The 16173-nt window shown below is 44.9% G+C and overlaps 1 protein-coding gene and 1 non-coding gene across 4 annotated transcripts in view; one reads left to right on the top strand and one right to left on the bottom strand.

The window, feature by feature from the left end:
• Positions 1-694: 694 nt before the first annotated feature.
• trnac-gca (transfer RNA cysteine (anticodon GCA)) lies at positions 695-766 on the top strand. Its single transcript has one exon. It is a non-coding gene; the product is annotated as a tRNA-Cys (tRNA).
• Positions 767-1350: 584 nt separating this feature from the next.
• Positions 1351-16173, bottom strand: part of LOC127626840 (plexin domain-containing protein 1-like) — an 81479-nt gene continuing 66656 nt past the window's right edge. Inside the window, exons 12-15 of one of the 3 annotated variants that reach the window (XM_052102920.1) lie at positions 15447-15570; positions 15048-15083; positions 5576-5721; positions 1351-3742 (exon numbers count right to left, since the gene is read on the bottom strand). In XM_052102920.1, the coding sequence (XP_051958880.1) occupies positions 3620-3742; positions 5576-5721; positions 15048-15083; positions 15447-15570 (429 nt within the window). In that variant the 3' untranslated portion in view covers positions 1351-3619. The remainder of the gene's footprint in view (positions 3743-5575; positions 5722-15047; positions 15084-15446; positions 15571-16173) is intronic. The other 2 variants (XM_052102919.1, XM_052102922.1) reach the window with 2 other exon arrangements.

Here is a 16173-nt window from a genome sequence, read left to right as displayed (position 1 = left end):
AGCGAGTAGGAGACGCGCGCTTTCAGAAGGGTTGTAGCCCTGTGACTCCGCCCACATTGCACAGTTCCGAGGAGAGGTGGGCGGAGCCACTGTGCACCAAACCACTGAAGCACGTTCAAAAAGACCATATATGTACAACACTTCGTCCAAATAAATGTAAAGCAAACACCGTTACACGTCTCAGCTGTTTTTGGGGAGTTTAAAAAACATGAATTTATTAGAAAGATCTGAGCTAGAGCAACTAGTGGGGAAACAATGGCTAAAGATAATCAATTAATTAATCATTTAATTATCTGGTTTTACATCGTGCTATCTCGAAGGATAGAGTGTAGCATTTGTTACTGCTCCCTAGAGCCGCTCTTTGATATTACATCTTTAAATCTGAAGTAGAAGCTTAGCAGGTAGCTTCGTAACAAGCGATACTAAATATTGATGTCTCCGGGATATTAAGAAAATATTTAATTTGACATAATTGATGTGATAGTTTTGGAACTATCTGCTGAACGATAAAGGCTGTGAGTTAACGGTGATATACAGTGCTATGCTATACTGTTTGATTCACTGGTTGTATAATCAACGGTGGTTTCATTTTGAATTAACGCACCAAAAAAAATTACAAAAACTTTTGAAAAATTGCTACTTAATTAAAGTAGCGTAAATATTAGATGGGATGAATATAGTACGTTATCTATATGGGGGTATAGCTCAGTGGTAGAGCATTTGACTGCAGATCAAGAGGTCCCCGGTTCAAATCCGGGTGCCCCCTCTTTTGAAACATCTGTTGTTTTTTTTACCCTTTTCGCACTCTGTGTTTTGAAATGCGGAAGTAAATGATAGCAGTTTAAACTTCGACAGCGGCGAATAGGAGTGAATGGGAGATCACAGCAAATATTATTTTCACTTGCCCATTTTCTCCAAGAGCAAAATAATCCACTATTAAATTTGAATTATTTGACGTATTATATTAAAAAATAGAGAGCGGTGATTTAAGACAGTCAGATGGGAGAAGATGCCAAATTTACTGTCACTCTCCCGGCAGCTGTGCTAATTATATCTTTTTTTAAACTATTTCCAGGGTCATATAACAATAAGCAAAATGTTATAAATTTACACTCAATATAAGAAAATAAATTATATATATATATATATATATATATATATATATATATATATATATATATATATATATATATATATATCATATAAAAAACTACACTGATAAATAAGGCGGAAACGTCATTACAGTTTGTGAAAAAGTTCTATTGTGAATAAAACAAAGATCACACGTTTTAATCTTGATATGAACATATTTGGAACATGGCAAGTGTGGTATATTTATTAATATATGCATTCAAGTTTATAAAACTATTATAGCACATATTATAGCACAGAAATTGGTTACTGCCAACCATCCAACACCAACTGCAGGATCTAATAACGGCCTGTAGGTGTTGCTGTTGATCACCTTCTGCACGGGCCCGACCCGTACCCGATACCGTGTGGCTCGAACCTACCCGGCCCGAACGATACCATCAGATTTTAAGCCGATATCGCTCACTATCTAATTTCTTCTCCTAGCAAGTAGGCCTACTGTTGCAATAGTGTGTATTTAACAGTAAACATAGGCCTACACAGTTTTAACAAGGCACAGCAGCCCCTCGCTACACTAGAGCAGGACTGAAAAGTGTCAAATGACAAAGACATAGGAAAACAGAACAGACCTGCACAAAAATACCTTTGGTGTGAAGGGCCCATAACTCGTCCGTTCACGCCTGTTTGTGAGTGAGAGTTAGGTAAGCCTGCATATTTTTTAATTAAATACAAACCCGAACACGACCCGAACCCCATGTCCTATTGAACAACTGACCCAAATCCGGACCCATTGGTTTCTGGTTCCCGTCGGCCCCGGGTAGGGTTGCAGACCTTTTCTGTGTGCTCTTTTGGTTAATTACATCACTTTTTCAGACTCATCATATATTGTGCTTATCAAAGAAAAGGCTACACATTATTCAAAACATCTCATTTGATTTTTAATGATTCACTATAAGGTCAGAATGTAACATTGCAATGATATTAAAGGAAAAGTTCACACAAAAATGAAAATTCTCTCATCATTTACTCACCCTCATGCCATCCCAGATGTTTATTTCTTCTGCTGACCATAAAAGATTTTTAGAAGAATATCTCAGCTCTGTAGGTCCTTACAATGTAAGTGAATGGTGATCGAAAATTTGAAGCTCCAAAAAGCACATAAAGGCAGCATAAAAGTAGTCCATTTGATTCTAGTGGTTTAATCAATGTCGTCAGAAGTGATATTAGAAGTGTGATTGAGAAACAGATACATTTTTAAAGGAATGGGTAATCAATATTATGCCACAAATGCTGTCGATTGATCTTAACTTATCTTGAAACCGAAATATTCCTTTTAAGTCTTTTTTTTACTATAAACACTCCTGCCTGCCCAGAAGGTGGTGATTTGCATGAAGAATGCCAAAAACAAAAGAAGAATATGTAAGTGAAAGTGGAAATGTATTTAGTAAAATAGGACTTAAATATTGATCTGTTTCACACCCACCCTAATCACGCTACTGAATATATGGATTTAACCACTAGAGTCTTATGGATTATTTTTATGCTGCTTTTATATGATTTTGGTGCTTCAAAGTTCTGCTCACAATTCACTTGCATTGTATGGACCTACAGAGCTGAGATATTCTTATAAAAATCTTTGTGTTCAGCAGAAGAAAAAAAGTCATACACATCTGGGATGGCGTGAGGGTGAGTAAATTAGATAATTTGTATTTTTGGGTAAACTATTCCTCTAAACGCAATAGAAATTCACTAACTTTGCATTGTATTTGGCCACAAGGGTTTGTCATTTCTGACCATTTGTTCATAGCTCAGCAGTAAAACACATTTTTACATTAATTCCACAAATGTAACAAGTGTAACATAGCAGGCAGACAGTTTTTTGTCTGGAAATACAGTCCATTTTCACTTGGCCAAAACACTAAATAAAACAATACAATTTTCTTTCCAAATTTAGTGTTGTAGTCTGCTTGTTTGTGCTTTCCATCAATATTTTATGTGCAAATTTATATTCTGTTTCATAATTCAATAACAAGGCAAAAATGTAAGTGTGTGGTATGACAAATCACTTATACTAGAGTAAACTAATTCAATTAAAGTGCTGTCAAGTCCATTTGGCTAACTGAGTATTTTGCATCTTTTTCCACTGAACATATAAATCACAAAATATTTTTTTCAAAATGAAAAATCTATAAAGATATGCTGTACTGTACATTAACTGCAATACGTTTGTAATAACAGACATCTCATTCTCACAATTAAGGAGTGAAATTAGCAGATTTGCTGGTCACAATCACCATTTCTTTGTTGCGATTTGTTCCTCTTTCAACAAATGAAACCTCCTTTATCACAATCAAACAGCATAAGAGGTGTTGCAGGATGGACTTAATGACAGTCTCAAATGATCCCTCAATTGAACAGCCTCTCATTGCACCTTTGTCTTTGTTCCTAAAATCAATCAGCAAAAAAACCCTATTACACATATGTAATATTCGTTTAGTTCATCGCGTGCGTAGGAAGTCCCGCATCCTCAGCACTGCTCTGCCTCAATGAAGCCCTCTTTCTCGTAAACCCCAAGTTCAACCTCATTGTAGCTAGAATGGCATCCTTGGTTCCGGAACTTCATGGAGGGCCAATAGTTATTAGTGCGGCGCTGTGAACAAAGAGAGACATAAATATACCTAGCAGGAGAGACCAGGGCAAGTTGTCACACAGGGAATATGTATGGGCTATGTCTCATGTATGTTAGTTTCAAACACATTCATATTGCTTTAAATTACAATTATTGTGAAGTCTTTCCCCACAAACTAAAATGTAAAAAGTAGCATATATATATATATATATATACAGTAATCTATAATATTATGTAATATAATATATATAGGCTAATAGAAAGAAATGAACTATGTAATGAAGATTGATTTTAACTGAATGGTTGCACATTGTTTTTTGTTTTTAGGACAGGAGTATTCAGTCACGTCAGGGCAAATTGTCACATGTGTTTTAAAAGTAAAAAATGTATATAGGCATTTTCAGAACTTATTTAGGAGGTGTGACAGGGCGGAGGGTGGGGCCGGGTCGTGATTTCACACACCCGGTCCCGGGTTTCGGCACAAGTGTAAAGGGGGTTCAGGGGAAAGGAGGAGGCGAGAGCCGGCTTGACAATATAAATAATAGTTTAATGTAAAACTGAAACCAAAAGACACAAACACACACATAGGACGGACAGCTGCCCGTAAACATTCTCTCTCTGTCGCACCACCGTCCGCAGTCGGCTTGATTAGCCTGATAAGGGACTGGGTGTTTAAAATCACGACCCCGCCCTCCGCCCTGTCACAGGAGGGTTTCTGCCCCCCTAAATTTAATGTCAGCCCCCCTAAAACCATTTTTCCACTTTACCATTTGGTCATTTGAGTTTCATCGAGACGATTTGTGAACAAGCGATGATCATTGTCTGTTTACCGACTGAAGGAGAGAAGGCGTTTCGTTCATTTAATTTGGTAATCTCATTTAACAAGGGGTGAAAGGGGCTGGTTGAGTTATGAGTAAAAGCTGAAATGAATGCATGTTTTAGGCTAATATTGTTCTTTAGCTTGACAGGCATTCACATCAGTTCACGAAATTATAGCTATGCGTTGTTGTCATTTGTGAAGAAAATGCTTAAACAGTCTGCTGAACAGGGCTGGATCCAAGGGGGTGCTGGGGTGCCAAATTATCCCTATGCCTATACTTTAATGAAGTATCATTACACTAGTTATGGTCATGAATCTGTGCTTCCTTGATTATTTAATAACTCACTCAATACACATAAAAGATTTTCATTTGCTGCCACCTACTGCTGTAAATGTATGATTTGAAAAAATGGTCGAATTAAGGTAGAATGAATAAAAAGACTTGTCATAAGGTAATGACAGACAGAGAAATATCATATTGAGTTAATACACTCTTGATTTTTATTGTAATAATAGGGTTTTGTTGTGTTTTCTGCATCATAAATGTATTGAAGTTGTGAAATTATCGATTCATGTTGCATAATTTTTTGCTAATAATTGGAGAACTAAAAAGGAATGATGAGGACAGATGAAACATGTTGCCAATAAAGAGACCGATACGACAATATATGATTTTTCTATGTCTATGGTTGTTCTAGTGGATTTAGTTGTTATTTTTTAAATAACTTTAAAAGTGTTTATTACAGAAAATGACTATATTCTGAATTAATATTAGCTGGATAGCTTGAATGATGTATACACACGTACAAAATAAAACAGAAAAAAACTATCTTTGCTGGGGGAATACATTAAATGTTTTTTTTTAATGTATCTTTATAGAGTCACTGGGGGCTGAGCCACCCTAAGATTGAAATCCTAGAATCGCACTTGATTTCAAATATTTTTGTGCATATATAGAAATTGAAAAAGCAAAGAATGACAACTAGCCCCGGTCTCCCCTGTATTGTGCTAACAGAAGAAGAATTTGTGCTCACCTGCATGAGGTAAAAAGGAGGAGCGACAGTTGGATGTGAGTTAATGTAGTAGACAGCCAACAGAGTCAGGAACACCAGCAGAACCAGAGCTGCAACTACACCTGCAATTATCACTGTGTGTTCTGGGGCCTCATCCTCACTCTCACCTGAAGGGCGAGTTGGAAAGTGTGAGAGAATGAGGTGCAAAGAGTTGGTGAAAAGAGACAGGAATGCAAAGTGGTTATGCTCAATTCAAAGAATACAAAGGAGACAATTTTCCAGTTCAAAGAACATGTGTTGGATGTGCAAATCTTTAAATGAACAGAGAGCAACAAAAAACATGAGAGATGATTCAGCTCAGCATATTTAAGGTGAATTTATGGTCAAGTCAGCAAAGCCTGATCATAAAGTGTACATTAATGTAATAGAGTAGAAGCTTAATCTTTGAGGTAAAACGTCTAGGTTACGTATGTAACCTCCGTTCCCCGATGGAGGGAACGAGACGTTGTGTCAGAGAAGCGACACTAGGGTCTCTCTTGAGCGGCGATATTCACCTCTGATCTATGAAAAAAGGCCAATGAGAAGTTGGCAGCCGGTATTTGCATGTCCCGCCCCCGGACATACGGGTATTTAGGTGGCACAAATACAGGAGTTCATTCAGGATTTTTCTGAGGAGCCGGAAATGGTCCAGCCACAACAGTGGCTCGGCTCAGCGACGTGGCCGGGAAGACACAACGTCTCATTCCTCCATCGGGGAACGGAGGTTACATACTTAACCTAGACGTTCCCCTTCTGTCGCTCTCTCCACGCTGTGTCAGAGAAGCGACACTAGGGGTCCACTTATAAAAGTGCCATGCGCTGAGCCGTGTACATACAGGAGCGAGCAGGTATTCTTATGTGCAGTACGACCAACTGTATCAGGCTGCACGTACCCTTCCCCAATGCCCCATTCAAGCCATCAGAATCCTTTTCATTACCCTGGAAGGGGGAACAAGGTGATGGCCACCAACCTGGGTGGGCCTCTTTTCTCTCTATGTTTCTCGCATAGAGCAACTACGGCCGGGGCCCTTACACGCATTGAGGGAAGGGGGTCTTAGCCCTTCTTTCAGGGGGAGAAGACCCTGCGGAGGCCACACCTACCCGGCAGGGGAGGCAAAGAGTGGCAAATGCATCACATTGCCTGTTAGGACCCATGTGGAAAAGTTGGTGCGGTGGTAGATCCAGCCTCGTAGAGGGGGGAAGCATACAGCACGGCGACCGAGGCATCTGTAACTGCCTAAGGGAGACACGGGGGTCCGCTCGTGAGGGGACAGTACCGTGGAATTACACACAGGGGGAGTCCGGGCAGGAGGCCTTACCTGTGGAACACCTATTCCAGTACAGGGTAGCCTTCGGGGACCCGTAGTGGCTTGGGTCGGCGAGTTCCTCCGCTGAACTGTGGACCCAACAGGGCTAGGGAGGAGTCAACCAGCGACCCGAAGATGGGGTCTCCTGGGAACAGAGGCCCATTATTTTACCTCGGCTGAGGGAAAGGGTGCAAGCGATTCACCCGGTCAGTACGTGGCTCGGACCTGAGAAAACACGGGACGATACTGACTCAACCCGGCGGTTGTAAAACCTCGAGAAAGTGTTAGGTTGCCCACCCTGCTGCTCTGCAGATGTCTGCTAGGGAGGTGCCCCTGGCCAGTGCCCATGAGGACACAACACCCCTGGTGGAGTGAGCTTGGACCCGCATGGGTGGGCACGGCCTGGGTGTGATAAGCCAATGAAATGGCGTCGACAACCCAGTGGGCAAGCCTCTGTTTGGAGACAGTGTTCCCTTTCCGCTGTCCCCCGAAGCAGACAAAGAGCTGCTCAGAGCGTCTAGTGCTCTACGTGCGGTCCAGATAGATACGCAAAGCACGTACTGGACACAGCAATGCAAGGGTTGGGTCTGCCTCCTCCCGGGGCAGCGCTTGCAGGTTCACTACCTGATCTCTGAAGGGTGTGGTAGGAACCTTGGGCACATAGCCCAGTCACGGTCTTAGGATCACGTATGTGTCTGCCGGACCGAACTCCAGGCAAGTGTCGCTAACAGAGAACGCTTGCAGGTCCCCGACCCTCTTGATGGAGGCGAGCGCGATCAGCAGGGCGGCTCGAAGGGGGGGTCTCTGGAGGCCCGTGAGGACGATCGAGAGATCCCAGGAGGCGAATAGGTTAGGCCGGGAGGGAGTTAGCCTCCGGGCACCTTTGGGGAACCTGACAATTAAGTCGTGCTTAACAAGAGACTTGCCGTCTATCGTGTCGTGGTGAGCCGCGACGGCGGTGACATACACCTTGAGGGTGGAGGGGGACAGCCTCCTCTCCAGCCTCTCCTGAAGAAACACGAGCACTGACCTAACCATGCACTTCTGCGGGTCTTCAGCTCGGAAAGAACACCAGTTCGTGAACAGAAGCCACTTTAGGGCGTAAAGATGCCTGGTCGAGGGGGCTCTGGCTTGGTTGATAGTATCTATGATGGTCGGTAGTAGGCCGGCTAGATCTTCCGCATCCCGTCCAGGGGCCAGACGTGGAGGTTCCAGGGGTCTGGGTGCGGGTGCCAGAGCGTGCCCCGTCCCTGAGAAAGAAGGTCCATCCTCAGGGGAATTCGCCAGGGAGGGGCTGTCGCGAGGAGCGTGAGGTCCGAGAACCAAGTCCGGGTGGGCCAGTAGGGGGCCACCAGAATGACTTGCTCTTCATCCTCCCTGACCTTGCATAGCACCTGTGCAAGAAGGCTCACTGGGGGAAATGCGTACTTGCGCAGCCCCGCGGGCCAGCTGAGTGCCAACGCATCTGCCCTGAGGGGAGCCTCTGTCCGGGCATAGCAGAGCGGGCAGTGGGAGGTTTCTTGGGAGGCAAACAGGTCTACCTGGGCCTTGCCGAACCGGTCCCAGATCAGCTGGACGGACTGGGGGTGGAGCCTCCACTCTCCGCCAGGCAAGCTTTGTCTTGACAGCGCGTCCGCTATCGCTGCTGACTCAAAAGGAGGAGACGACGGGTGAGCTGTGACATGTGGAGGGAGCGTACTCCGCCTTGGCGATTTATGTAGGCTACCACTGTGGTGCTGTCTGCCCTGACTAGGACGTGTTTGTCTCGAATTAACGGGAGAAACTTCCTCAGGGCAAAGAAAACAGCCAGCAGCTCTAGGCAGTTGATATGCCAACGCAGCGGGGCCCGGTTCCAACAGCCTGCGGCTGCGTGCCCATTGCACACGGCGCCCCAACCCAATTTGGAGGCGTTGGTTGTGACCAGAACGCGTCGGGACACCTGCTGCAAGGGTACCCCTGCCCGTAGAAAGCAGAGGTCTGTCCAGGGTTTGAGGGTTTGGTGGCAGGCGGTGGTAACTTTCACATTGTGCTCGTCTCGGGACTCGAGTCTGGAGCCAGTGCTGAAGTGGTCTCATATGCATCAACCCCAGCGGCGCGGCTGCCGTGGAGGATGCCATATGCCCCAGGAGCTGTTGGAATCGTTTTAGAGGGACCACGGTACCTGGCTTGAGGGAAGCGAGGCATTTCAGCACCGACTGAGCACGCTCGTTGGAGAGACGTGCTGTCATTGAGAATGAGTCTAACTCCAAACCGAGAAAAGAGATGCTCCGGACTGGGGTGAGTTTGCTCTTTTCCCAGTTGACCTGAAGCCCCAAACGGCTGAGGTGCCTGAGCACCTGGTCTCTGTGTGCGCATAGTAACTCTAGCGAGGGGGCCAGGATGAGCCAGTCGTCGAGGTAATTGAGTATGCGTATGCCGGCTTCTCGGAGCGGGGCAAGAGCTGCCTCTGCAACTTTCGTGAAGACGCGAGGGGACAGAGACAGGCCGAAGGGGAGGACTTTGTACTAATACGACTGGCCGTCGAACACGAACCGTAGGAAGGGTTGGTGTCGAGGGCAAATCGAGACGTGAAAGTACGCGATCCTTCAGGTCTACCGCTGCGAACCAATCTAGATGCCGGACGCCAGATAGAATTTGTTTCTGGGTGAGCATTTTGAACGGGAGTTTGGACAGGGTCCGATTGAAAACTCGTAGGTCCAAGATCGGTCGTAAGCCGCCGCCTTTCTTGGGTACAACGAAGTAAGGGCTGTAGAAACCCTTCTTCGAGTCGGTTGGAGGGACAGGCTCTATCACGTCCTTGATTAGAAGGGAGGCGATTTCTTCGCGCAGGGAATGGGCATGTTCGCCGTGTACTGCGGAAAAATGAATGCCCACGAAGGGGGGCGGAGGCCTGGCAAACTGAATTGCTAACCAAGTCGAATGGTCCGGTGCAGCCAGCGTGACGGGCTGGGCAGTGAAAGCCACGCCTCTAAGCTCCGTGCTAGGGGCACCAAGGGGACGAGTATTTTGGACGTACCCGGCGGGGCTTCGAGTGCTTTGAGTCTATTCTCAGCACCGGAGCCTCGGGCTGGGACGGTCATCTCAGGAGCGCCTGGGAGCCTTCCGGGTCCTCGAGGGGGTCTGTGAGACGAGGGGCGTCCAAGTTCTGCGGGGAGCTCGACGCTGGGGCTGAGAGCTGGGCCCACTCTCTTCGTTAGTTGAGGCGGAGCACCACTTTCTTTCTTTCTTGAAAGCCGCAGGAGGACGCCCTCGGCGAGCAGACAGGGCATGGCCCCTGGCAGCAGGTTTGCGGAAGGCAAGATGTGTGAAATAGCCTCCGTCTGTTTCTTCACCACTGAGGACTGCTGGGCAGAGTCGTCAAGTGGTGTTGCCGAATGGACGGAACTGGGAGACGGGGGCGTTTGAGAAAGCGTGCTTTGTCTGCATCCTGTACTGCGACCAGGTCCTGTCTATCGTTGTGTTTCTGGACCACGGGGGGTGGCCATCGCCTGTTTGAGTGCAGTTCCTGTAGCACGTCAAGAACAGGACTACCCAAGTGCAGATTTGAAGTGCCCTGGACCGGTGGACTTGCAGGAGGGGGCCATGGCGTGCAGGGGGGAGCGGTCTGGGACCGTTCTACCACCGAGGGTAGCGAGAGCGGAGGAGCGAGGAAGCTGGGCTTGCTCAGCTCGTCATGCATGTCCGGGAAGGAATGGGGGGGCGCGCGGCTGTGAGCGGCGCACATGCCCGCGGAACCAATAAAGCCAATCTGAGCATCAAGCTCAGACTGGGCGCAGACCCGAAGGTGGCGGCCCAGGCGAGTTATCCGCATCCGCCGCCGCTGTTACGCTCTCCGATGCAGCGGTGATGTCATCCTCCAATGCCGGGGAGCTCGAGGGACCGGACGGTAGGCCGTTAAGCGGACCGCACTAATCCCGAGCTCGGGGGAAGCAGGCAAGCGTGCTGGGGAGGCGGCGGAGCGATTTACCGGCAGGCCGTTATTCTCCCAGATCGTCTCATCGCCGCCTGCCTCAATCCCGTAGGAAGGAGGCGAGGTGTGGGGGGGCGGCTGAAATGGCTCTCTCTCACTACAAGAGAAAGCAGAGATCGCAGTGTTGCCGCGGTTATGTTCTCACACTGAAAACATAACCCATTGGAGAGAATGCTCATCCCGAGCTCAGACGGAAACAAGCAAGCGTGCCGGGGAGGCGGGGGGTTTCGAGGGGGTTCACCCGGCGAAACGGAGCCCGTCATTGTCCCCAGATCGCTTTCATCGCCACGGCGCCTGCCTCAATCCCGTGGGAAGGAGGCGAGGCGCGGGGCGCTGAAGCGGCTTTCTCACTACAAGACAAAGCCTACGACCGCAATGCTGTCATGGCTATGTTCTCGCGACTGAAAACATAGACCATTCATAAAAACGCTGCCTGCGTGTGATCGCAACCCAGGAATGCAAGGCAGTTTTTATGACCGTCAGAGGTGGGGAGAAATCAACCACATCCAGAAACTACACAGGGCGGAAATATCGTCTTTAAAAGACGGCGTCCTGAGAAGGCCGTTCAGCGCGCTGTGTTTTGCTCTTTAGAGCTGAAATTACTCTTTTAGAATAACTCTTTCGAAGTTGTCTGCGCTGTCGGCGCTCAGGGGCAAGAATGCACAGCTGTGCACGAAGGAGAAAGCCGCTGTTATGCGCCGTCAAATCCAACAGCATGCAGAGCGTCAGAGGATTAAACAGGAACTTGGTGTGTAACTCGCAGCAGACTGCATGCACGCACCATCGGCTCGAAGAAATTTTCTGAATGCACTCCTGTATTTGCGCCGCCTAAATACCTGTATGTCCGGGGGCCGGACATGCAAATACCGGCTGCCAACTTCTCATTGGCCTTTTTTCATAGATCAGAGGTGAATATCGGCGCTCAAGAGAGACCCCTAGTGTCGCTTCTCTGACACAACATGGAGAGAGCGACAGAAGGGGAACTGTGTGCTATGGCTGCATTCAAATCGAACTATTCGTTTTTGACTAGTTTACTAACTACACTAAAAAACTGCAATTGTTATTTCAAGAATCTATATCTACTTGATCTAACAAATACTTTTGTTGGTGTAACCATAAGTTTGATTTAATAATAAAACATTATAAATATATATATATATATATATATACTCAACTAAAGGATTATTAGGAACACCTGTTCAATTTCTCATTAATGCAATTATCTAATCAACCAATCACATGGCAGTTGCTTCAATGCATTTAGGGGTGTGGTCCTGGTCAAGACAATCTCCTGAACTCCAAACTGAATGTCAGAATGGGAAAGAAAGGTGATTTAAGCAATTTTGAGCGTGGCATGGTTGTTGGTGCCAGACGGGCCGGTCTGAGTATTTCACAATCTGCTCAGTTACTGGGATTTTCACACACAACCATTTCTAGGGTTTACAAAGAATGGTGTGAAAAGGAAAAACATCCAGTATGCGGCAGTCCTGTGGGCTGAAAATGCCTTGTTGATGCTAGAGGTCAGAGGAGAATGGGCCGACTGATTCAAGCTGATAGAAGAGCAACTTTGCCTGAAATAACCACTCGTTACAACCGAGGTATGCAGCAAAGCATTTGTGAAGCCACAACATGCACAACCTTGAGGCGGATGGGCTACAACATCAGAAGACCCCACCGGGTACCACTCATCTCCACTACAAATAGGAAAAAGAGGCTACAATTGGCAAGAGCTCACCAAAATTGGACAGTTGAAGACTGTAAAAATGTTGCCTGGTCTGATGAGTCTCGATTTCTGTTGAGACATTCAGATGGTAGAGTCAGAATTTGGCGTAAACAGAATGAGAACATGGATCCATCATGCCTTGTTACCACTGTGCAGGCTGGTGGTGTAATGGTGTGGGGGATGTTTTCTTGGCACACTTTAGGCCCCTTAGTGCCAATTGGGCATCGTTTAAATGCCACGGCCTACCTGAGCATTGTTTCTGACCATGTCCATCCCTTTATGGCCACCATGTACCCATCCTCTGATGGCTACTTCCAGCAGGATAATGCACCATGTCACAAAGCTCGAATCATTTCAAATTGGTTTCTTGAACATGACAATGAGTTCAATGTACTAAAATGGCCCCCACAGTCATCAGATCTCAACCCAATAGAGCATCTTTGGGATGTGGTGGAACGGGAGCTTCGTGCCCTGGATGTGCATCCCACAAATCTCCATCAACTGCAAGATGCTATCCTAACAATATGGGCCAACATTTCTAAAGAATGCTTTCAGCACCTTGTTGAATCAATGCCACGTAGAATTAAGGCAGTTCTGAAGGCGAAAGGGGGTCAAACACAGTATTAGTATGGTGTTCCTAATAATCCTTTAGGTGAGTGTATATATATATATATATGTCTTTGACTTGAATAAAACCAGTTGATTTAGATGTTACCTCATGAAAAATTTTTTTGGTTATGTGACAGGTTTTCAGTGTAAAGACCAGCCAACAAGCTTAATCTGATTTTAGCTGTTGTTTTTAGCTGTGTTGTTTTGTTCCTTTGTGCATTTTATTTCAGCAGTATTTTTTTTCTCCATCTCATACTACACAAATCAATTAAATGGATTTGATCCCAAAAAAGCTTTGCCAGAGACTGTTTGCTGTGTTCCTCCGGCCTGCCCTGCACTGTTTGGCTGCTGCAAATTATGTGGTTACGGGCTGGGTTATGTGTTGGCTGGAGGCATTTTATGGCGTGGGAGAAATGGGCCATTACAGCTTGTCTGTCGCCCCCAAATTTAATTGCTCCTGCTGGGACTGCTTGTTTGGACATTTTATTTTTCCAGTTGTACTCATTAAGTTTGGACTAGTAGATTGTGCACATCCTGATCGAAACTATTACTCTGGACTATAATGTTGACTCTGACTCCTTTGTTATGATGTTGTTGTAGGTTGTTGTATATGTCTATAAAATGTATTTTGATATGTTACTGATCGGTTTGCTTGTCTGCTTTGTTTAGCACCTTAAGCACTGGAAATAAGCTATATACTGTACATTTAAAAAAAAATCATGATTATTAACTTGGTCATGTGATTTCTATATGAGGGGGTGACCCACTCTATGTTAAAGGAGTAGTTCACCCAAATTTCTGTTATAATTTACTTACCCTCATGCCATCCTTGATGTGTGACTATCTTTCTTCTGCAGAACACAAATTAAGATTTTTAGAATTATATCTCAGCTCTGTAGGGTCATAGAATGCAAGTGATTGGTGGCCAAATCTTTGAAGGTCCAAAAAGTACACAATGGCAGCAAAAAAGTAATCCATTTGACTCCAGTGGTTTAATCCACATCTTCAGAAGTCATATGAAAAAAAAATGTAAGTCCTTTTTTATTATAAATTCTCCTCACTGCCCAGTAAGTGGCAATATAGAATACTAACAGCCAAAAACAAAAGGAGAAATATGCAGAAGTGAAAGTGTAGATTTATAGTAAAAAATTACTTAAATGTTGATTTGTTTCTCAACCACACCTATCATATCACTTCTGAAGATATGGATTAAACCACTGGAGTCATATGGATTACTTTTATGCTGCCTTAATGTGCTTTTTTGGACCTTTAAAGCTCTGGTCACCATTCATTTGCATTGTATGAACCTACAGAGCTGAGATACTTTTCTAAAAATCTTTTACGTTCAGCAGAAGACGAAAGCCATACTGTACACATCTGGGATGGCATGAGGGTGAGTAAATTATAAGAAAATTTTCATTTTTGGGTAAACTATGACTTTAAGCAGCTTTTCATGGTTACTGAGAAGAGCACTTAGTGCAGCTTTAAGGTAGCTTTGGTTGAAAAAGTACACAATTGATGTACAGGTGATCAATTGTGCAATTGTCCCAAACAGATGAGCCCTTCAAAATTCACAGGGTTGTTAAAAGGTTTGGTGAAACAGTCCTTCTACAACGTAATGAAGCAAATATAATTTTAATGTAATAGAAATGAACATAAATAAAGCCTGGATGGTGGAGGGACACAACTTTGACTGGATTAGATGTACATGCTTGTCCAACTTTGATATTGAACACGATTTAATTCATGATCACGACAAACCCTCAACTGATTTCAGGCTACAAACTGCCACTGAAATGTATATAGCCAAGACTGCCAAAAGCACACAGCCATTCACTGACTCACCATTGCCATGGTGGTGAAAGAGAAGTTTGGTGTCATCTGTGGGGGAAAGAGACTGTTGTTGTACAGAGCGCAAGGAAAGCACAGGAGTATTTTAGCATAAGTGCGCATGCAAAACGCATTCACAAGACACAAGACAAAGACACACAGTAACGTAATACTAGCTGTAAGACCTTAAATATCATGCAAAAAATAAATAAAAGGTGAAATTCTACCAGATACCACTTGTTTCTAAACTGTACACTGACAAACATCAAAAGACTGAATTTGTTTGATCATTTTACAATATGTCAGCAAAAAAACAATATTTAAATGAGTGTTTACATCAGCAAAATACTGCAGTTATGAATGTGATGGCTTAAAGCATTAAGGGCACTTGTCCTGGTTCAATTTGATACTCACCCTCAGTCACAGGACTGGCTGGTCGGGCTGCAGCGGAGGGAGTGGCCGGTGGTGGTGAAGAAGTAAAAGGGCTGATTGAACTCTCTAGTCCTCCCTGAGCATAATCTTCACATGTGCCTTTTGCCTTAGAGAAGTAAATACCAGCTCAAATTATGATTTATTAAAAGTGTTAGGGGGTACAAATGCATATTTGCTCTAATGGCACTAATAAGATTATGTATACACCTTCTGGTGTAGTGGTCAAAGATCTGGTCTTGTAAACAGAAAGTTTGAGGTATTTCAAACTGATTCATTTACATTTGGCAGACGCTTTTATCCAAAGTGACTTACAGTGCACTTATTACAGGGACAATCCCCCCAGAGCAACCTGGTGTTAAGTGCCTTGCTCAAGGACACAATGGTGGTGGCTGTGGGGATCGAACCAGCAACCTTCTGATTACCAGTTCCATGCTTTATCCCACTACGCCACCACCACTCCGGTGAGCTATTACCTTTCGGTCCTTAAAGACACCATGAAATCGAGGGTTGGTTATTTTAGTCCTGTTAACTTTGAGCCCATTTATATGGAAGTGTAGTAGATACAGTCTTTCTCTTCTGGGAAAATTGATCAAAACTATTGTTAATTCATCTTGCACACAGAGGTGTATGGAAAGGAATGTTACCTTTCCCTAATACCACCTGCAACCTGCAATAGCAAGAAGCAAATTATGGTTTTCCCAACTATGAC

This window comes from Xyrauchen texanus, chromosome 33, assembly GCF_025860055.1.
Source record: "Xyrauchen texanus isolate HMW12.3.18 chromosome 33, RBS_HiC_50CHRs, whole genome shotgun sequence".
Classification (NCBI taxonomy): domain Eukaryota; kingdom Metazoa; phylum Chordata; class Actinopteri; order Cypriniformes; family Catostomidae; genus Xyrauchen; species Xyrauchen texanus.
This window is presented reverse-complemented; position numbering and strand designations above follow the sequence as displayed.